Source organism: Patella vulgata, chromosome 9 (assembly GCF_932274485.2).
Source record: "Patella vulgata chromosome 9, xgPatVulg1.2, whole genome shotgun sequence".
Taxonomy (NCBI): Eukaryota; Metazoa; Mollusca; class Gastropoda; family Patellidae; genus Patella; species Patella vulgata.
Window position 1 is genome coordinate 19,743,042 of NC_065887.2, and position 24,601 is coordinate 19,767,642.

Sequence of the window (24,601 nt, forward strand, 5' to 3'; positions counted from 1 at the left end):
CAAACTTTTAGGATTTTCACCTTATTTAACAGATGGATGCATGCACAGACAAAGCTGAAACTTGTTGAAATGCAGGCTTCTAGCCATGGGACACAGAGAAAGCATGGTCCCACTGCTTAAATCCAAATTTAAAAAAAATTCCATACATAACTCCAGTCTTAACATTAACAAGAAATTGTTGACTGACAATGAGCAGAATCTCTTGGTTAAAATCCAATGCTTCGCAAAAACTTGTAGCCTGTAGAGTGAGCACACTGATGGATGGATAGAAAGAGTGATCACAGTATATGCACATTCTGTGTGTGGGCCTATAAAAATGGATTAATATCATTCACACTTTTCACGCCATTTAAGAAGAGACATCTTGTAATGAATTAAAAGATATCTTTACATTATCTTCATTGTCTCCATATTCAAATTACGTAAAAAGGGCAAACTGAATCAGTAGGTATTAAGTAGGTTTCATTAATTCCCAAAACTTCAACAAAACACCACATGGGCATACTGATTTAAGAAACTGTTGAAGCAAGTTCATCACTCAGTTCCTTTTCAGATACCAAAGCTTTTTATAAATCTTCTAAAATATTTTCTGGATAAACTATTTTTAAGCTTCTCAATAGAAACATTACATCAATATACACTGAATGAGGTTTAAAGGTTTAGAAAATAGTGTACTGAACACTACTCTTGAAAATGTTTTCTTTTGTGTAACTTAATAGTGATGGCTGGCCTTTAAATAAAATGAAAAGTGAAAGCATTGATTTTCACATACACATCAATACAAGGTCTCGTTAGCATGATTACCCAGCATTCACTGGTTCATCCGTGACAGGAAACATGAGGACAATACTGATAAAACCATGAAACTTTTACGACACGGGTCACGTTGTTAGGTGTCTCTCAGTCGATATCCGTCATTAACACTTTGTTTGACAGGAAATGAGGTCATGGAATCCATTAAGTCACCTGTTGATCGCCATGGTAATGTCTATAACTGCTAGTGACATCTGGTGGACGTTTTAACACCCAATCATACAATCATTAGGCACCATTAGAGCAGTTGGGGGTAAAGCAATGAAAATTCTCCACTTTCCTTTATTTTTTCATCAAGTTATTTGGAAAAGAAAGTTGCTTGGAATAGTTAATTCATGTCTATAAATTCCCAAGTGATGTAGTCTGTGTACAGCTGTATCCATTCTTAGATGTTTCATCCCCTGGAAGTTGACCGTTTTAAACATTTTTCATCTATATTACTTGAATGTAAAATATTCTCGGTCTTTGATTTGTATGAAGTCTTGGTCTGTCTCGAGTAAATTAAGACAACATGAATTTAATCAACACATCATGGGTTAAACAATGGCATCCTGTAGAGAATTAAATTGGCATGCAAGTTGTGTATGCTTAATATGATTATTTTGTTAAAATGGGTATCTTCTTCTACAAAATTAATGCAAATAGTTATGCTAATATCTCCAGTGATTAGTTCTGGTGGATGACCCAATGTCAGGTCTTACTGCTTTTAACTGCAAAATTGATTCAAATTTCTCTCTGGGTTCTTTTTTTTGGGATAATTTTCAGATACCTCTTTAATTCTCCATTTGCAGCTTGTTAGTAATGTGGGATGCTGATAAGACGTTGTCTTTTAATATGACTAAATGGGCTTTAATCCATCAAACATTTACTCCTCTGTCAATAAGACAATAATATTGACAGCAATTTTTAAGCTATTCAAATATTCAATCCAATTTTTTTTTCATTTGAAAACAATAGATCAGTAATACACAGGTAAGTACATGTGATCCTGAACGCAAAACACTAACCAGATCAATTAATGTGCTCTATCTTATATTGAACCCACTTGCATCAAAAACTGTAAGGATAGAGCAGCGAATTTGCATAGTATGAAATTCGATCTAATGTTCATCTATTCAGCAGCAGTAACCTATCTTTTGTTGATCCAAGTGAAACCTTTTGTTTTTCTTGTGAATCAATATAATGAAATTTTAATTTGTTGATTGCTAGGTATCGGTGAAGTGAGTGTGTAATATGTATTTAATATGAACGGTTATCTCTAACTTCCAGCTCAACTTGTTTCATATTGAATATTAACACAATATAAATGGTTGCTAAGGTTAAACATGTCAGTGCATGATCGTATGATAAGCTTTCTCATGGTTGGAAATAGTATTTTTCAAGTAAGATAGAGATCATTGTATTAACTGATTTAGAAGTTTCAGAATATATTTGGAAGTGTGCATGATGGTCGTCTCATAAATATCCCCAACTTTTTATAGTATTTTTTAAGTTTGAAAAAAAGTTCATAATGTTTAAACCTTCCAATATACCTTACATGTATTTTATAAAAAACATAGCAGATAGAAATCTAGATTCATTCAATTACAGCACAGTTTCTATAGTTCCATCATACTAAATCAATCATCATAAATACACCAAAAAAACAACTCTCTTTTCATTTTATGCTATTAGTTTATGATTTTCTAGTTGGTGGAAATTGCCAAGAATTATCGAACAGGCTTGTCAAGTTAATGTTAAAAACCAACCAATCAATTCATTGATAAAGTGTGACATGTTGTATTTATTTTATTACCGTTGTACACTATATTTGATTGTGAGATGGCCAGGCATTGGTCGATTACAATTTTGTTAAGAGTAAAATGGATTGTTTTTACCCTAGTACAATGTAATAAAGTTTGGATGTTAGTTCTCCATAGAAAGGGAAATGTGTAATTCATTTAGAAGAATGAGATACAAACCAGTTTATTTGTTCAAGTATTAATCCAAATATATAGATAGTTTTGGGTCTCTCTTTTTACCTTTGAGGGACTGAACTAAAAAAAGAATGTGAAATTGGATAGACACCTTTACTTAAAGCAAAAGTCCAAAGTTAATGGTAAAAATTATTTGTCTCTTTGATATGCCTCAACAAGGTATTGATTAGCTAGAAAATACAGTGCACACATGCATGCAGGTGATTCAAGCATTAATTTTGGATTGTATTTCATAGGAAGAAGAATCTCTTTCCTGACAGTGAAGACTCTGTCCAGGTTCTCTTGTTTCTTACTTCCTGTTTAATCTCTAAACAATCCCCAATGGCTATAAACAGACGAAGGGATTCAAACTCATTTTTCTGAAAACTTGTATATTGGCTTCCATCCTCTTCGATTTCTCTGGAACACAAATTCCATAGTTAGACTAGCAGGGACTATCAGAAAATGCTTATAACCAATACTGATGATTCATATTACACTAACTATAGCCTGGATGGTTATACAGGATCAATTTGTAGTACTATCGTCTACTATCTTTAACAACATTTCTTCAATTATCTTCAAAAGGACACCAACCGTAATTTTGCTGATAAGGTAATCTTATCAAGAAATCCATTCTTCATCGATATTGTGCAAGGAAAACCCGATGAAAGCTTCATCCATTATTTACCAACATTGATTGGTCAAGATCTGATCACATGACCTTTGTTAAGATAACACCAGTTTTGATCGGCAAGTGCTGAAATTTTTTTATGACACTCATCCAGCTGTAGCTGATGTATTTGAACAATGTGAAAAAAGTAAATGTAAATGCTCTAAATTCCTTCCTTGAAATGGTAGACCTAAATATTATTCTTAATAACATGCATATCATTTTCCATTAACCATCCGCAACAAGATTTAAAATACGGTATATCACTGCATTGCCAGACTGTTCTTCTTGCATCCACATCATGTCCCAAGAAATTAATATGTAGATATCATGCAATGCCGATTCCATCCAACAAATCAACAAATTCAAACACAAAGCACTTAGTCTTGTTTGATTTTTGAACTGGATACAAAAGAAAGGGCTTGTTTCTGTTTAGTTATACTATTGTAAATATACACTTTTAATTACTCATCAAATTTCTTTGAAATTATATTTTACAAGTTCATTTCCACTTATTTTTCTATACCTTTGTCCAATAATGTTTTATGTTTTGTACTCAAGTGAACTGTTTAAAACGAATAACAAAGAACAAGTGTGCATGTCAGCTACACACAATCTATTTGTGTATTCCAACATCAATAAAACGCATCAGATATTTCAAATTGATTAACTTACAAATTTGTGTAAGAATTGTTTTTGAGTAAACATTGATCGTGATATTATGTTTTTGTTGCTGGTAAATAAATGGTGATGCATGATATTTTGGAATAAAGCCTGGTTTGCGTTTCTATTTTTTATATTAGGCGTTTCAGCATACAAATTTGGTTTTATTCTATTTCGACTTTTATTGATTTCAATTGAGACTGACTGTAATTTAACTAGTATTAAAATCGATTATTATATGTCAATCCATACTGAGGCATGAGATGTACCCATATGTCTTGCTTGAGACATATTTATATCAGAATAATAGTGAACTATCAAAGACATAACCTCATCATTCTGGTGGAATTTGTTTTGTCTAGTTATGCACTGTTTGTTATTTGACAGTAAGAGTAAAACTAGTTAAAACATTGTTAATCTGTGACTGGAATAAAGAAAACACATGTGACATATCTTAGACCTCTAAAATTGTTGACCAAAAAGATCCTTGAAAACTAAGCATAAGCTGAGTTCAAAATCAATGATTCTAGGGATGGCTGCCAGCTAGTAATTTAACATACCTAACCATTCAGGTTTTAATTATTTGTTTAGACTTAATTTGTGCCATATTATTTTTTGTTCTTGATATATCTTTGTTATTTGGACTTTATTCCTGAATAGTTGTGCATTTTTGTTTTTTAGCAGTTTACTTTCTACTGTTTTAACATTTTATACAATATCCACACATCCAATGATTTACATTTTGTGAGAAAAAAAAATTACTTTACACATTTAGATACTTAGTACCATTGAACAAAATAATAACAAGCTAATAAAATTGAATTTCTCATCAAGTACTGAATAAATGTTGCTGGTGGATCAAGTGTTTGAGTTTTGATAAGACTACAGACTAGAACATCAGGTAGTTCTCTTGCTGCGAGGGAAAGCTGTTCAGTATCCAATGATTAGAATAATAGTGTGTGGAGTGGAGTGACGGAACGTCAATATATCAATAGCTCGGTAGCACGAACATCTTGATAAGAGATTCCGCGATAATAAGCAACAAGATCTTGAAATAATGAAATTAGGAGTTTCTCAGACAAGTGACAAGGAATACCCTCTGCTAATGCCCATTATTCAATTTGCTTAGGCTACAAATTTGCCATCATTAGCACAGTATGGAATAAACATCAAATTCCTTCTAACGGATTGACATAGCTAAAGGGAATATCCAATGACCCTCAATCTTGATTTAAATGCAATGTATAACATTAATATTTTTATTTTTAAAATCATATCTGTTCTATGCAATCAATCAGTTATTGGTGTAAATATGTCTCTTATTTCTTTAATAAATATTTCGTTATAAAGATTATCGATACCTAAAAATAAAAGACTCTTTTTCCCTATTTATTTAGATACAAAAATAAATTAAATGTAACTTACGAGGACTATATGTCCTGTTGAGATGTCCATGTTTGATGGGACAGGTTCTTCACTCCTACAATATACAATAAATAAATTACAATACAGATAATAAATAAGAAATCAATCATGTTACCATCTTCATTAGCCTAGTTGGAGCAGAACAGTAGGACGTTTAACCCATTTCATTTCATTTATTCAAACTTTACCAGAACACCTGATAGCACTTCTCAACAAACTTTTATTGTACTTTTTAGTGCCCTATTGACCATTATCTCATTAAGCTAAGCAATGACAGGTGGGTAAGCATCAGGGATTTATTTTTTATACATTTTTCATGCCAGTTCATGACACAGGTATCTTCAATGTTAATATAAATTAGCCGGAAAGTTTTTATGATGTATCTCCAATAATCTATGTAATTCTAAAATAATCCCCTATCTTTTTACTGATCTGCTTTAAATACGCATGGTTCATTTAATTGGCTCTTTTAAGTAAACAACAAAGATCCATAAACACAACTATCAAATATGCCACAGGCTTTTCGATATCACCATATGATTTATGTCTTTGATTGGTTAATTAATGCCCAAATCTGCCAATAGCCCGACAATGTCTCCGGAATCGCTTCAATCAAGCAAGGGCTATCGTGTTGAAAAAACAAGTCATTTTCATTGATCTGCTGATGATAAAGTGAACCACTAGATCTGACCTCAAAGCACCATTTTATCGTAATGTCAATAAATATTATTGACAGGATCATTTTCCTTTTGTTTGCTGTGTCAAGAACATGCAACAATTAAGCATAAATTTTACATTTGGCGTCCGTCTCTTATTTAATGGGGCTTGTAATGTTGGCTAGTCTGATTCGTAGCATTTTACATAATCAATCTTCATGTCCATGCATTATTCTAGTGCTAACTTTCGAATATTGAGATGCATTAAACACACGTCTTTTATTATAGTTGTCGAGAAACCCTGTGAAATGAACAAATGTAATTCTCATCACACATTTTTTTTTAAAAAACACAGTGCTTTTATGTGTTAACTGTCCATGTTTTATTCATGCACATTTAATGCTCATCTATTTCATGTAAAGATATGTCGGATAAAAAAAAAAGTAATAATGCTGTAAAGTTATGCTCATTCCCTAGGATGTTCCACATTAAGAATTATAATTTATGGACATAAAATGTTTAAAATGGAAATGTATCTCTTTAACACATAAAATCAAAAAATTTACATCAGAAATTAGGTAGAATTTTGATCAACTTCATATCAATTTTGATCAACTGCATTCGGACTGGACTGGAAAGTACAACTACAGACACAAAAGATATCCCAAGGTTGACTCAAATAAAACTTTCAAAGGACTAGGGATTAATTGATTGTCCATCAGTACACAAGGTCTACATAAGCCGAGAACACGATTTCAAAAACCAGCTTCATTAAGCTGCATTTAATGAACAATTACTATTTAGCACATGAATACATCTGTTATTCCTGTTAATAGAACTGTGACACCAAATTTCTTCAGACATGTATTGATCTCATGACAAAACCTTTTACTTTGAAAAACTCTTAAACGTTTATTACAATAGATGCCATGCAATTACTTAACCCTTTGCTTCCAACGCTTCAACAATTATTGACATGAATTGCTTCATTAATTTCTTGAATAAGTGCAGGAATGTTCACTAATTAATACCAAAAAATCCTAAAAATTATTGGAAGACTGTCTACATACATAAACTCAACAGCATCACTAAAAAGGTGCAATTTTACAGGTGGTTTTGTTGTTGCCAGTTTTTAGTTTTCTTGCAGCAAATTATTATCAATCAAATTCCTTTATTACTCCTATGAATTTGTTTGCTGTGTTAGTTGATAGATAAAGATAAAATAATCTAAATAAATACAACCACTAGTTATTAATATTATGTCTATTGAATACTATATTGCATATTATATATGACTAACATTTTCCTTTTAAGAACATCAATGCTAAAGTTGTTGTTTTGTAATTTGAAGTGATAAGGAATCAAACCAAACAATATGTACCTGGCCAAGGACACTCAACGTCACGGTTCCACAAACATCAATACAGCTATAAGTATAATTCTTTTCTGTCCAATAAATTTGCATTGATTCTACTGCAAAATTCATCATTACTGAACATGACAATAAATCAATTAAAAAGTTTTTTCACGAGGAATTGTCTGATCGAAAGAGCTCCATTCAATAGACTATGATCTGAATTTTGTTCTGACTTGTATGTATAAATCTCTTTATTAAGACTGTCAACCAGACCTACTCATAGATATATAATCTACAAAACACAATAGGAGACCATGTTCACAACATAATATCTATGGCTAGACATGATCAACTTAACCTTTTCAAAAACAACCCAAAGTTGTTGTTATCTTTAAATCACATCCGAAGAGATCATAAAACATTGTAAGACCAAACATCCCAGTTCTATCTTGTGTTATCTTTTCTATACTAAACAGGTTTAGTTATACTTATTCCACAAAAGTCAATCGCAATTTCATTCATGAATGTTAAAATCTATTTACTAATGGATTTTCAACGCTGGGTTTGGTTTCTTGACACAATGACCTTCAAGAGAAATGCAACATGCAGCTAAAATTGTATTAAGAAATCTTGATACCACAAAAAATATTTTTCAGGACAGCTAAATAAAGCAGTCATAAACCATCTCTTATCCAAGTTAAACCTCAAGGAAAATATGCCTAATCGTTCGAATGGAATAAAAAAAAACTGAGGACCATCCTGGTGCTAATTGGTTTGTAAAAAGTAGAACCCTTAACTGACAGTTGGAATTCGATGAAGAGTGGGTGGACAAAGAATTGCGTTCATGTGAAATTCACCTTCCTAACATTGCACATGTGACCAAAGCATTGTGACGCAGAGAGACCAAAATATTGTGTTGCCAAGACATCATACTCTATTCCATATAGATAAAGCTAAAGACTGATGACATAAAAATACTGAACCTTTCTAAGTGATAGTGCTAGTCCCAATAGTCCTACAAAACCAATGGTGACTGAATACTGAAGTCCATGCACAATTTTAAAGCCATTTATATAACAACAAGCAACTAAATGACACACAGCCGACTGACATTTGACAAATGTTTCATATTCTGACTTTTAATATAATTAATAATACATATTAAACTACAGATGACCAGTGTAATACAATCTTTTGTCTCAAGCAAGATTCAAAATGGTTATTACCAAGAATTACTTCCACTTTAATAACAACTGCTCCCTTGACTGTTGAAGTCTGTAATCAGAGACTAAATACTGGTGGAAATGAACTAATCACATTACAAGCATTCCAAGAAAAATCTTAATAGTGGCCTCGACTTGACCACTGGGAGCCTGATGAAACAAAATTTGGTTTTAACTTGTTGAATAGCTTTTATCCCCTTGTAGACATTAGTCTAAAATTTAGGGTAATCAGACAATCACATAAAGTACTTAATAAAACTTTCACTTTTGCCATTTTGAAACCTATTTTACATTAATAATAAAAGAAAAACACATTTCACATGAACATATATTTAGACTAGCTCACTTCAGATCAATTGTGTTAAATATGAATTAAAAGAAAACATATTAGTAATCAATCTTTTGCAATGAGTATACCTTTTTCCTAATATAAATATGATGGTCATTATGCCATTAAATTTAATGGTTAAAAACATTATGTGAACTAAGCCATACTTTAAAAGTGTTAAACCCAATATGGAAAGAAGCATTACAGTATATAAATTTAGCTATATCTAAAAAGGTAAACTTGCACATTCAACCAAGTGGAAGGACGTTACAAATTCCCTTTCTTGCTCTCCCGTTCAACCCTAGCCTCTCACACACAACTGGCTCATCTAACAAATTTTTCATGAACCATGATTTACCTGTGATATTACCCTCAGTGGAAGTGAGCATTAAGTCCCACAAACTCATGACCAGACATTAAATAGTCCGAAAAATAGCTGGTAGGAAGACAGCCGTCGGCAGACAGTGAGGTGATGGCACAAAGGGTGATTCCTTACATATTCTTCTTGTATCAACGACCTGACTTTAATACAGCCATTGGAGCTATAGAGTGTCCTGTTTTTCTGCTTGCCTGCGATATTATTTTATTGTAAAATTCTGAATCTGATGAATGTATCATAAAGTTCCTGACTAAAATTGTGTTTAACTTTTAGTATTACATTTATGATAGCTATTTATAAGACAACCACTCTTAAAATTGTAGGCGCATCGCCACTCCAATACATTTAAAAGTGTAGGCAAATTGTCATTCCAGTAGCCTACATTAAAAAGTGTAGTGGGCACATTACCATTCAGTATCTTCAAGTGTAGGCACATTGCCATTCCAGTATCTTTAAAAGTGTAGGCACATCCCCATACCAGTACATTAAAATCTCTGCTTCAAAGTAATTGTTATAAATGTTTCTATTATTATACCTAGAACATTTAGACTATAGAATGATATAAAAGATGACTAAAAATAAGTTGTTCTATAAGGTTACATCAGGTTAATGGACATTGTTTAAGTTATAATTACTGCTTTCTACTACATAATTACCACGTCTGACAACCTGAACATCACTTGATACTAAACAATGGTCATATTGACATTCTCCTTCTCAAACTTAAATGTCTTTCTAAATAATGTCGCTCCAAAAGTTTAGCCGTCTGTATTTAAGACTACCAACAGAGCTATAATACAAATGTAATTGCTGGATATTTTCACAATTGATTTAAACTTCTCAAGTACTATGTATGGAAGAGCCAACTTTTTTTCAGTAAATAATCTTATGTAGGCTTACCATACATTCTGCCCTTTTTTTGGTGCAGATTACTTTTTGTGGAAGATGCATTTGGAACTCATGGGGTTGATGAACCCAGAAAATCAGGTTCTGTACTGGCTGCTGCTGACGTCTTGAATAATTATTTTTAGATTTTGATAGTGACATCAATTGTAGAAAGAAATTAAATCTCAAACATTCAGTGAAGTAATTGTTAACCATTTCAACGCTATTCCAACTGATTAATCTCCCTGGTATCATTGGGCCAGTCAGAGCTTATGATGGCTTTAGCAATGTATGCGATGTGATTGGAATTGTATTGTGGTGAAGATGCTTAAAGACCAGTTTACCTTTAAATTCACACAAGAACAGTTCTCCAAATTCTTTATTATCTCAAGCAATAGCCAATAAAATTTGAATGTGTAACATATTCTTCGAGCTCCGCAAATGCAAGAAATCAACAGTCGTTCTATGTCAAATTCTATGTATATTCAAATCAACTGGGCCACACCAATTTGATTTTCTATTCTTCGGAACACCTATAAATAATTTCCTTCCTTTTTCTTTGGTATGGCCTAAGTAATAAATTAATAGATTTGATATCTAATAAAACTATATACCGTAGACCTAATTTAGCCTCTATTCAAAACTTGACAATTTTTTTGGACAAATTCATTAAAAGTACTACTGGCTCTTTGATGTTCTACCAACATAACAGTTTCAAGGTACCAAATCACAGCCAGAACCTTAAATCTGGCAACTGATACATCTTTGACTATTATCAAAACATAACAATATTTATTAAGTCATAACAACATTTACATGTAAGTGGTTTTATATTCAAATGTGAATAAAACTGTCCAAAACAGCAATGTTCCTCATGGCGACTCGCCAACATCCTGGCAATAAACAGACCATTGTGATGAAGAAAGTGATGAGTCATGAAAAGCCTTTAAGACAATTCAAATTTTCTGAACCCAGTTAATTACTTTGTCGGAATGTTAGTGGTAGCTAGACATATACAACTGATATATTCTTTTGCAAGAAAGGTAAAAAGTCAATAAACCGATTGTTACGAATATTTTTTAATGAGACTGTAAAAGAATTTTCTAACATCTATAAAAATGTGCTTAATAAACAAAGATCAGTTTGTGTCATCAATGGATTTTAAACATTCTATTGGATAAAATACCTATAAATTATAGACTTTAGAATGTTTTATTGTAATTTTGTATGACACATACTGCAGAATTAACATTCTCCTAATTTTTGCACAAAGTTTATAGTATTCCAAAAGCACAATTATTAACCCTCTAGTACCATTAAAAGTAAAGCATGACCACATAAATTGGAAAATGATAGAACAAGTACCCAGCAAATGGACACAATATGACAAAAGACAGACATTGTTAAGCCAGCACATAATTAGTAAATTAATTGAACATCTTTAGCCTCTGTACATGCTAATTACAATGATTGCGAATGTTTCAGGAGTAGAAATTGATCCAACATTTTTAAACTTAAAAAAAATTTGGGTTAACAATTAACCACAATCAACAGTCAAAGATTAAACTGTCACAACAGCAATGTTCTATATGACAAATGAATAAATCCAGAATCTGATTTCTGAACACTTTCCTACAGATTTTATATTGGATTGTTGAAAAGATACAGCGAACAATGTTTCTGAATTGGTAACATCTTCCATTAATTACTGATTGCATCAAAGCAAAGGTGATTTTTTATACCATTTAACCTTTTTATCAAAAAACAATCAAATAAAAATATATCCTTTTTGAGTCATTCCTTAAACTTAACCTTAAAGTGGCCATCTGAATTATAACTGATGACAATTTGAGACCTCCAGACTAATATTCAAAGCTTTTGGACAAAAATCATACATAGATAATATAAAATTCAGACAAGACCATGAAAATAATAGATTCTGCAGGCTTGTGATTCATATAGACTGTGTAGGTAGAAGCATTTATTTTAAAAATATATTCCTGGAAGTCTACAATAGATAATAAATCTGTAGTGGGGATGAATCATTATCTGATTTATAATTCGAAGATGACTGTTTCAATGTACACTCTACACTATGAATGAATAAAGTGAATCCCTTGATTTGATTAATACAGGATGTCTCTGAATGGATATGCTAATGTCAATGTTACTTTTCAATATCAATATCCAAGAGGCATCTCTTTTTTTTTTTAGGTGAACTCTGGTATTGTCTTAACAAACTACAGGGAGAAGATTGATCATAAAGTTCTGCTAATCTCTCAGTCCAGACGTTTGTATTAACGTTATATAGTCATGTGATTCAATCATTTCTACCTCCCATATGGAAGAACTCTATTTTCCAATATGCCTGTGTCTCCCTTGATACCACTTTGGTAGACAGGTGGTCATGTGACTTTGCTGTCTGTCGGTTGATGGGCGGGAAATTGGAGTAAAATCTGTTGCTAAATGTCACGGGATGATCCTCCAAGAAATTTAAATTTCTAGAGATTACTGCCAGAATTACAGAAATAAATTATTCAGGTTTTCATTTGCAGTGTAGCTCTAGAGAGCAAAAACAACAAAAGTTTATACCAACTAATAAAGTGCATATGGCTCCAAATTTCTAGTGAGCAATGATCTTTTTTTTTTGTCACAAAATAAGACAAATTATACTTGTCATTTGACTGATCTTACGTTAATTTCATTTTTTTTTTAAAGCATTGGAAATTTTTGCTTTCTATGCACATATACTCGACAAAGAATGTGATTATAATGATCAGGGACATTGCCCAACAGCTATGGGATAAGTTTGAAAAGCAACACAGTATTTCTGGAATACTGGCAACATCTGATTACCTTGTGTCTAACTGCAGTACCAAGCCACTTATCACCCTCACTATTTATTGTATGATGCAACATTGTGTTTGTAAATGCATTCATCATTTGCCTTCAAATATGAACACTATTTATCAATAAAAATGACACTGTAGGTGATAAGTAAAGTCTAGTAGGCTAGAATGTGACAAAATATACAAAGTCCATCTGTGAAACAGGAAGTTAAAAAAGCCACATATCATATATCTGTCATTCAAACCAAGGAATGATAGCTGCAGCACTTTCTTTCACATATATACTTCATAAGGCACTTGTCATTTGTAATAAAATTCACCCAAAGATATAAATGTCTTTAAATTCCTGCTAAAATATTTTATTTACATGACTAGCACTCTGTGACCAATGGTTCCAAAACTGCTGCCATGAGATAGCCTCAATCATGAGGTACCGACTGATTGATACTGTCTTTACAGTATTTTATTAACCACAACACTCTATAAATACAGTCTCAAAGGGCACAAAGACAGTAATAAATGTAAATAGTTTGATGAAGATGGACAAAATTATAAAAGTATATATATTATTACATGCCATGTGCCGATGGGGTCAAAGTTGAAGACAATTAACATACAGGTTATTGATACTATCTTCCTTCAAGGTTAGAGAAACAAATACGAAAATGTGTGTAATAAATTTAAATTCTTTAGACGACATGTTAAATAAACTAACTTATTTTGTATTTAAAAATCCAAAGGTACGCTTTTAAATATTTATGCCAGAACAAATCATCAACCTGATTAGAACAGGTCGAAGTAAGGAAAGATGAAGAAATGAATGAATTAACGAATGGTTAACTTAAAAACATATCACTAATAATTTAGACCTATTATTATGATCAAGTTTTTCAGTGCCCAGCTATTGTGCAACAGATATTTTAATCTAGAAAAATTTTATTAAATGTGAATAAATAGTGGGCGACGGTTACCGTTGGGTTTCCAATGACCATGTAACCGACATTAGTTATTGCTGAAATAGAAACAGCATTAATCTCAAAAATTTTAAATTCCATCTCAATAATTAATAATGACCTCAAGTAGCATGTATATTTCACAAACAATTAATTAACCGCAGCCTTATATCTCAGTAATTCCTAGACAAAATCCCTTAAACATCTTAATTTGTGATTGGCTCTGACTAAAGGATTTACATGTCGCAAGCCTCTCATTTAAGATAAGGCACAAAATACACACTTTTATTTTTACTGGTTTATATTTTCCAGGATATCGTTTTTTTTGGAGTATTGCTAAATTTGTTTCTTTGATCGAGTCTCGCTTAATTTGTTTGTTCCTGAATATTCAATAGCTTTTCTAAAAATAATGTTATAGTGTATACCAACCTAAAAGCTAACTCTGCCATTAATTTTAACAAGATAAATGCATATATCACATATTTATCAATTTAAGGGGCTTTGAATACAGAAGTTAAATTTATGCATAATTGTGTTTTAATTTTTTTGACCTATGTGTTCCATTTAACCTCTAATATTTTACTATCATTAGATTTACTGTAATACAACTCTAATAGGTCTTCCAAGACATTTCTGTAAATTAGAGTTTGATCGTTAAATCTAGCATGGAGAGACAACACCTTTAAGTACATCTTCCCTTTATAATATGTCTTCATTATGACACCTAATGCGAATTCATATTATTAAGCTTTTAAATGAAGTTATTCATACGCCCCATAGATGATTGTAGCATCATCTCTGAAATAATGGCGTCTCACAGACGAAAGGTGGCAAATTAGTTTCGTAAGTCGTGTCAAGTAAATCCCCAAGGTGTCAAGTAGGGACATTAAGACATGTTAAATTAGTCACCAAACATTAGTGGAAGGTCAACTACTTGGGTCGCAATCACAACTCCAAAAAGGATTAGAAAGAAATTGAATTCGGCAAATCATGGATGTGAATTGTTTGAGAAGGATTAAGACATTGCCTGACCAATTTTCTCATGTCAAACTTCTGAAAGTTAATTCCAGCAAATAACGACACCTCACGCCATCATGTAGCTGTATAAGTTGATAAAGAGTAAATCTCTCATGTGGAAGTAATGCCGATAAAAAAACAGGAGTAACTAGTAAAATGTTATATGTTGGCTGAACTGTAGACAATGAACATTTTGTAATTGTGTCACTAGATTGAGTGTGATTAAGGATCATATTAAAAAAGTAAAGATTAATTGTACAAGGAACTTCCTTCTGAAGTATCAGTACATACACCTGTAAACAGAAGTACCATATCTTTTGGCATTTTAGGCGCACATTTTTACCACTTAATCTCTAGAAGTACTGTTAGCTACATGAGCTTACCAAATAAATAAATAATGGTATCAAGTGTTCGTCTAAATTAATACAACCTGTTTCCTACAATATTATTCCCGACTGTATTTCTTAGTCTATATCTCGCCTCAAAGTTTTCCCAGCTAATAGCTTTCTATCGACAAGGAATCTTTACCTTTCTCATCTAAAGCCTTTCCTGCTATTTTTATCCCACCCATTCGAGAGTATTCCTTATATCTTCTATATTTTTCTGTTACAAGTTATTATTTATATCTCCCTTCAAGTCACACTTTGTATGAAAAATATTGTACTTACCAAGAAGAGGTGCTACTCCTACTTGAAGGACTTCTCACTTGATCAGAGACACTTCCAATACGAGATGCAGCGTGTAGAGGTTCAGGTTTCTCAGAAGATTTACTCTGCATGCGTTGACGGCACAAGTCCTACAATAAACAACATACTTTACTTTCTAGTTCTTTTCCATCAAGGACTTCATCTGGGGTAAACTTATCAGAATTGTCAGCTTGTCAGTAGCTGATTAAATATATTCTTTCAAAGTGACCTAGTGAATATTTTCTAGGTTCATTTTATCCATCTTAATTTTGCTGAGGCAGGAGTGTCACCACCCACTTTTCATCATTCATGTGCCCTTCCTATAATACGTATAAAGTTTCAAACCGGAGAATTATTTCTCCATCTAGCCTATTACATTAATGAAGGAAAATAATTTCTCAACAACATAAAAATAAAATAAGACCTTCATAATGGGATTCTTTTATAAGAAACAAATATCCAGAAACAGAATCTCTTTAAAAGAACATGAACAGATTCTTAAAAACATTCTACCTGATAGTCTTTGGAGGCTTCGTTTCCCTCTGCGTTATCGGCAAGTTCCGCCAGTTTTTCTTTGGATCGGGACTGACGTTTAATTAAGTAGATGACAACAACAGCAAGTAAGATTCCAGCAATACAACCAACAAGAATAAAGGTGAGAACCACATATTTATTCTCATCTTTCTTCAATTCAACTTGATTCTGAAAATCAAATTATCAAAATATAAAATCAGTGGTAAATTCAAAATTTGAAAGTACTTTAAGCACCTCATTCTGTCTTAAATAATAATGTATACACATATACAAGATATGCCCAAATTTTGCAAGAGATGGACAGAAAACAAGCTGAAAAAAATAATAATGTGTTCACGTACAGACAAGCGGTTACCATGCAATATACGCCCACATTTTGCAAGAGACGGACAGAAAACAAGCTGAAAAAAAAAGTGATTTTTCGTAAAATCAGCGAACATTATCCAGGAATTTATGGTTCGATATGCACCAATATTAAAAGGAATCGAAATCTCTGGGATATAAACTATATTTTAAGTTTAAAAAAAATCAGATAAAAATTCTGACCTCTAGAGGGTTCACAATCTTGGTATTACATACTTTTACACTATTTGCATACAAGGAGCAGCTATTTTGTCAGGCAGTTTTGGTCTGATTTTTATGAAATTTGAACTCAACTGTCCTTAGGTTGTAACACTGATATATTTAACCGTTTTTTTAAATCGGGATTAAAATTGTGACCACTAGAGAGTCCACAAGCTAAAAACTGACTTTTTTTGTACAATCAGGGGCCATAATCCAGGAAGTTACGATTCGATATCGTAATATCAAAAGGAACCGAAATATATATATTAAGTATCATCAAAATCGGACAAAAATTGTGATCCCTAGCTGGTCCACAACCTTGGTATTACATACTTTTACACTATTTGTGTTCAAGGATTGGCCATTTCATCAGACAGTTTCGGTCCAAATTTTACGAAATTCGAACTCAATCATCATCAGGGTGTAACGGTAATATATATAACTGAATTTTAAAATCGGATGAGAATTGTGACCTATAGAGGGTCCACAAGCAAAACTCATGAATTTTTCATACAATCAAGGGCCATAATCCAGGAACTTTGATATGCGTGAATATCGAAAGGAACAGACATCCTTGGGAAATAAAGACATGTTTCAAGTTTCATCAAAATTGGATCAAAATTGTGACCTCTAGAGGGACAACAACGTTGTTATTACATACTTTAGCACTATTTGTGTACATAGACCAACCATCTTGTCCGGTAGTTTCGGTCTGATTTTCAAGAATTTCGAACTCCATCATCATTATGGTGCTACGGTGATATACTTGAACGTTTTATTAAATCGGTTAAAAATTGTGACCTCTAGGGCGACCACAAGCTAAAAATCACGGGCCATAATCCAGGAAGGAAGTTGTGGTCCAAATTACGGGGATATCAAAAGGAACCGAGATTATTAACATAGATTTCAGGTTTCATCTAAATCAGATAAAAATTGTAAACACTAAGCTAAAAACGTGATTTTTCGTACAATCAGGGGCCATAATCCACAAAGTTTCAATCCGATACATGACAATATCGAAACGAACCTATATTTCAAGTTTTGTCTAAATCGGATAAGAATTGTGACATATGGATGGCCAGACATGAAAATGTTGGCATTTAATACAATAAATACTGTTATTTTGTCTTTTTAAAACCAATCTGTAGATACAGAAAAAACTCTGAACAGGGACAGCCTACATTTAAACCCTATCACACAGTCAATAATTTCACTAAATTTGTACTTGATGATTAACTGAAAGTGTAAATTTGTTGGCATCAGCAATTATCTTGAAGGTATATCACAGTATTCCGGAGAGAGGCATTTTAATCAATAAAGACTTTGTTGTAATTCGAAACTCAGATAAAAATGCATCCATCAATGTACTCAACTTTTTAAATAAAAGCTTGTATTCAGTGGAGTCAAAATATTACATTGGAACAACATACATTTATCTTACAAAAACTTACGACTGTCCTATAGAAATTAACTTGTCCTTTAACATACATAATGACAGATTTGATTACATGTACCGGTATACATTCAGCTTACAGAGAGCCACTGAGGTCCATGATAAAACACAGTCTTGGGAGCATGAGCTTCCACTGCTTCTTAAAATCCCTCCTTATTATCACATGCTGTATGTTTATCAAGACAACTATTAGAAGACAAAAATGAAATATTTTCTCTGGAGTCTGGTAGAGATACGATACTCATCATAAATCAACACAAGAATATAACAAACTCTCCAGACAATACCCAGACGAACAAATCATAAAAAAATCTCTTTCATCTATTAATTCCCCGTATTTTACAGACTTCTCACTATCTTGTCTAACGTCAATGACATGTCAAATAAAACCCTCCTTTATATATTTTATAGGTGGCCATAACGTCATAATTATAACAGGTACTCTTTCATCTATAAAATCATGTAACACTTTCCCATTAGAAACGTTACATTGAGACTAACATACGGTTAGTGAATAGATCTTTCACATCATAGTTTTCTAACAATTTGTCTCCAAGGCTGTATAGGGAAGGGAATTTTGCCAAAGTAACAGAATTTCTTGAATTCTAGAGTCAATGTTTCTTAATGTGCACTGATATTCTGTGAAACAGACCTCATTCATTTGTTAATTTCAAGGACAGGGCACAGAGGCTTAAAATGACATGACTTCTTTAAAATATGATCAAAAGCAAAATTGTTGATTTTAATAATTTTATATGTCGATTTTTTTTTGTGATGTGAAAGTCCATTAGAAAAATACACACCCATATATAAAGCCAATTTTGAGATATAACTGCATTAATTAATTAATATTCAGCAGACAATGACCTTTGCCAAAAATGAAACTAAAATTGGTAAGCATAGAGCTTGCTTAGATAAGTTATCAAAATTTATCAATTTATTTTTACCTACAATGGTGGGAACATGGTTTGGCCAATCATGATTCTAGAGACCCACTTCCATTAACTTGGATCAGAACAGATTTAAATGCTGACGAATAAATCTGGCGAATAATGTATATTTATATACAACGGTAATTTACATCTGAGGAATACATTCCCACATTCCACATTAAAAGCATCTTCTTTACCAATGCAAATCTTATTTTCTCTTCTTATTGAACGCTTCTACGTGGAAAACAGGTTTTACGTTAATTCTCTTGAGCAAATCAATAATAGAAGAGGTGTTTCATCAAGATTAGCCGTGGATTACACGAGAATTACAACTCGTAGCTTTTATACTAAGTTGGTGAAAGAAAAGTGTGAATGTGATGTTATCTTGGTCTTAAAGGAAAAAAATCACACGTTTTCTATGGTGCTATCCATACTTATCAAAACAATTACCATAAATAATTATAATTTTATACCTGTGGATTTCTAAAATCATTTTTAATAACGAATAATCAGTTGGAAGGGTTTTTATTCTTAATACTTGATCGTCAATTAATCTTTGTAAAATGAGAATCGTGATGAATTAAATACTTCCGCATATTTTTTCCAACACATTTTTTAAAAACGGCAATTCATTCACATTTTTTCTGAAAAAAAATATGTTCACTTAATAAAATTAATTAAAATTGTATATGATTTGCAAAATGATTATTGTAGATAATGAAGGATTATGAAAATAATTATGATGAAATATTATCTGTACTTATAGAAATATTTGATTATGTTCATTAGTTAATTAACATATTATATAGATGTATCATGTTTCTGCTTTTTATTAATCAGATTAAATAGTACATGTAATTTAATCAAATAGGCCTAATAACTAAAAGAATTAAAAAGAGACGGGTGTCACAGGCTCCTTATTTCAAATATGACATGAAAAGTGAACAGAAATGCATTTTTTACCAATTCCAGCATAGTTTACTTTTATTTGCCCAGTAATCAAAGATGTAAAGTATACCAGAAATGCAACTTCAAAATTAATTTTGCAGATCTATACCAACTTCAAGGCTACATAATACAACCAATTAAGATAATTGTATACGTCATAATATACTAATTTAAGGGTTTCTAAATACAGAATTTTAGATTATGAATAATTGCATTTTAAAATATTGACATTTTTGTCTTACTTTTGTGATATATGTATTAAAATTCACATCATATAATGTATGGAACTACCATTCTAATAAATGATTATTATACAAATTTGCAATCAATTGTCAAATTAAAATTAAAAAAGTGGAAATAAAGTCAAAAATGCAATGAAAGCATATAAAACGTAAAAATTATATAAAAAATGATTTAAATTAAGATTCCGCAAAGAGTAAATTTAATGATTTCAATTTTGTAGTTTCTCACCATGAAAGGGAAAAAGTTCATATTTTTTTTCTATTCTACTGCAAGATTAAAATAGTCTAAAATTTAAACTTATCATTCAAAATTTATACAAAATAGTTGGGAAAAAAAAAAAGACAAAACCCAGGAAAAAAAATCTTTTTACAACTTCCAATCAATTACTAAAAGAGGAATGAACTGTTAGTTGTGTTTAACTTTAAAAGCAAAATGGATTAGATGCCAATATATTACAACAGTACAATTGTTTGAAGTTTCAAAAGACAATCAGATAGAATGGAACTTTAAAACCTAAAAGAAACCATAATCTCCCTAGTCTTGATCTTTAAAACCACTGAAATATGCAATTTCCTACAAATAAACTGATCTCCATAAAAACAATGAACTAAAAATAAATCTTAATTTGGTACCTTGGGCCATAACTCATGCAACAAGTTGTTCTGAATAATCCTAATGGATGACAAATTCCCTTGTGAGCATGTGCATTTCACACTCCATAATCACACATTTGCTGATCAATTTTCTAGCCAATATGATTTGTTAAGAGTAACCATATGTTAGGCTATAATTCCCTCACACTGCCCTTTAAACCTAAAATAACTTCCCCAAAATTGTCCAATAATGTCACTTTAAAATATAAGATAATTTCTATTTTAAGGAATTAAGTCACTTCCTATTATTTACTTGATCCACCCACGGTTCAAAATAAATGCATGCACCAAAGTCTACAAAAGATTTTTTTGGGTTTTTTGTTTTCGAAATCAAGGAAATATGGGATTCCATGTTCAAATATAAGAAAAAAAGAGAACAGATTCAGCTGTTATGTTGGGATTTAACTACCTGGTACACACAATTAAAAAGCAACAATTAACAATCTTTAAAGCTAAAACTGATGTAACAAAAATCTCACTTCCCATTCAACCCAACTAGATTTTGACTAACATATTCAATGACATCATTGCTAAATATAGCCACAACACAGATTCATGACTTTGCTAAATGAATTTGCATAAATATATCAGAAAATTGAGGATAATATGAAAAATATAATGACCTTATTGAAAAGGAATATTTTTCAGTAACAAGTACAATTTCAGTGAAAAAAAAAGGAAAATAAATAGATTGAGATGAACATTTAAAAAAAAAACTCACTTATGGCAAAATTCAGCATCTTCCTGGATGTTTAAATGAATCTAGTTCAACTCTTTAGGAAATGAAGGAAGAGGAAAGAAGACAGCACCTGCTAGTGTTAATGGTACCCTACTATTAATGTGTGTCTGCTACCAGCTACAAGTGCTAATCAGGTAGAAACCAATATCTTGTCGTATAACCAACTGTCAGGTCATTTACTGTTGTTAGCTTGATCAACTAAGTGTGGAAGAAATAACTCAAAGCTTGTAAAAGTAACTGGAGCAGCATTTTCTTTTTTTTAATCTTCTTCAAGTTTAGTGTCAAGTCATCTACTGGTTTCCTCGGAGTTACTGAATCACAGACAACTTGATGTGACATCGCTACTACCAAATGTATTCATTTCCTGTCCTTCACTGCGCTTCACTCACCTTCCATCCCTCTAGCTGATCGCATTCTTCATTATCTTAAGATAGAAAATCACTTGCAATTAGAAGTTGAATCTTTTGCTCTTGCTAGTCTACCTCGGTCCATTCATATAGGATTTATGACGCGACAACTTGACTCTGCGACTGTCCTCCTACGAAAGATTGTTACGAGATTCGTGTCTTTATTAGCCAATATCGTTGCCCAATTTCGACACAGTGCAAAAGTTTTTGAATCTGAAGAAATATTAAGCTGCATGACAGACATACTCTGCATGAAAGTTAATGCTGAGTTACTCATTCTTGTTGTGTATAACCGGTGCTTAAGAAATTACTAGGCGAGTGTCCCACGTACAATTTGTCTGTCAAGATAACTGTATATAAGGAGAGCTAGATCACTTGTTCCCTTCCATGTCCTCTCTACAACTGACTAGTGTCTCTCTTAAACTACCTCTACGTCCTTACATTGATTAATCCACGCTCTCACTCGAAGATGATTTGGTCGTTACCATGGTAACAGAGTTAATTCCTGACAGCGGGCTTTAGGAATCTTCCTGTATTGATCCAGAGCAGCGGAGGTTCTAAAGCCGTGTCGCTCCATGGTATAACTCTCCTGTTGAGTGAGGTACCAATCAATATGGCCGTCTCTTGTTAAAAGATTCCTCTCTGTGTGACATTTCTTCTCTTTTCTTCTACATAGTTGACGTATAATTATGAGCCAGAGACAGTACGATGCCATGACAATATCTTAGAGTCTATTATCAGCCACCAGTAGCAATTATTGTTTCACCTGATCACAAAGACATGACTGTAAAGACCCATGCTATTCATAAGAGAACACCATGTTAAAAGCAACTTTTACCTCTTTTTTTAAATTTATCTTATTACCTTTTAGAAATGACCAAGGAATGCCAAAAAAGCATCCACATTATTTTTATTAAACAGTGTTGCAATATCTATCCAGAGTTAAATAATATGGCAAACCAACTTAAATAGAACCATGCATAAGTCAATATAAAAATAAAATGCTATTTTAGGAAATTTTATGACTGGCTTTTTTGACTCATTTAAATTTCATGTACATAATTAAATGAGGTTTAAAAACATCCTACTATTCTGTTCCATCTGGGTTAATGAAGACAGACATACGCCATGCAGTGTGCTATGAGGGAAAGTTTGCCCAGACCGCGGCAATCTAAAGGATACATTTATATAGTTCTTTTCAACTCAGTTTCCCTTAAAATGGTACTAACATTTGACATGTCACATTGTTTTACCATTTATACATTCTTAAACCCCTACCTGTACAACAATACTTTGTTTTAATAATTAATGAACTATATTTGTTCAAGTTCAAGACATATAATTTCATCTTAATCAACAATCAAATATTGATGTATTATTCCTGCATTTCAAATATTACACAATGCTGTGATTCAACAGTAGTTATTATCAAGTCATGCATCATCAATTTAGATAAATACAGGTATCTATACATTAAAGTGGCTGTACTGAGCTTTCTTAAGAATGTTTTATCCGAATTTTGTTGTTTCTTTTATTTCTCTTGATGCTTTAAGCCGAGGATTTGACAAAAGCACAAAATTTGAATTTACCAAATCAATGTGAAGTGGTATAATTTGTTTTAAACAGAGTAAGCATACTGTCTCTATTCCATGTACGACACCTGTACCTCTTTTAATTCAGCTGTATAAGCAGCAACTGTGTTGTGCAGCTTATAAAATCTTTCTAGAACATGTTACACAATTATTCAACCATTCGCAGTGTTACACAAATGTATTTTAAAACAAAAATGTTAATGTGTAATCCAGCTTTATGTGCGAGCGAGAATCAATTTTATTTGGTTCCACGAAATGCACCTTTAATTTGTAGTAGTAAGAGTTGAGGATCAATAAAACTGTAGAGTAATAAAATGGATTCTTTCTACTTTGATCATTCAAAAATAACTAGCAAAGCTCTTCCTGCAAATTATTGTGAGGTTTTTTTTTCAAAAGCCCACTCACATTCATTTTTCTTACAGACCAGTAATTACAACACAGGTACTGTACAAGAGTTAAAAAGTTGAATGAGACCCAGGTCATATTTTGACTAACAAATTAAAAACTCTTTCAAAGTCAATTCATTAATGTATGTAGATACAACTATGCTTCAGATTCTGGTTAAGATAATATGAAAATTTGAAAAAAAAAAAAAACTTTTTTTTTAAACAACATACTATTTCCGAAGCCTATAAATTATAAATTCTGTATGGTCTAACGTGAAAATATTTGAA

The 24,601-nt window shown here is 32.0% G+C and overlaps 1 protein-coding gene across 1 annotated transcript in view; it reads right to left on the reverse strand.

Annotated features, from left to right (window-relative positions):
* Positions 1 to 24,601, reverse strand: part of LOC126831999 (receptor-type tyrosine-protein phosphatase N2) — a 155,545-nt gene that overhangs the window by 20,824 nt on the left and 110,120 nt on the right. The window contains exons 12-14 of the mRNA XM_050562676.2: positions 16,376 to 16,564; positions 15,845 to 15,972; positions 5,530 to 5,584 (exon numbers count right to left, since the gene is read on the reverse strand). Of these exons, the coding sequence (XP_050418633.2) occupies positions 5,530 to 5,584; positions 15,845 to 15,972; positions 16,376 to 16,564 (372 nt within the window). The remainder of the gene's footprint in view (positions 1 to 5,529; positions 5,585 to 15,844; positions 15,973 to 16,375; positions 16,565 to 24,601) is intronic.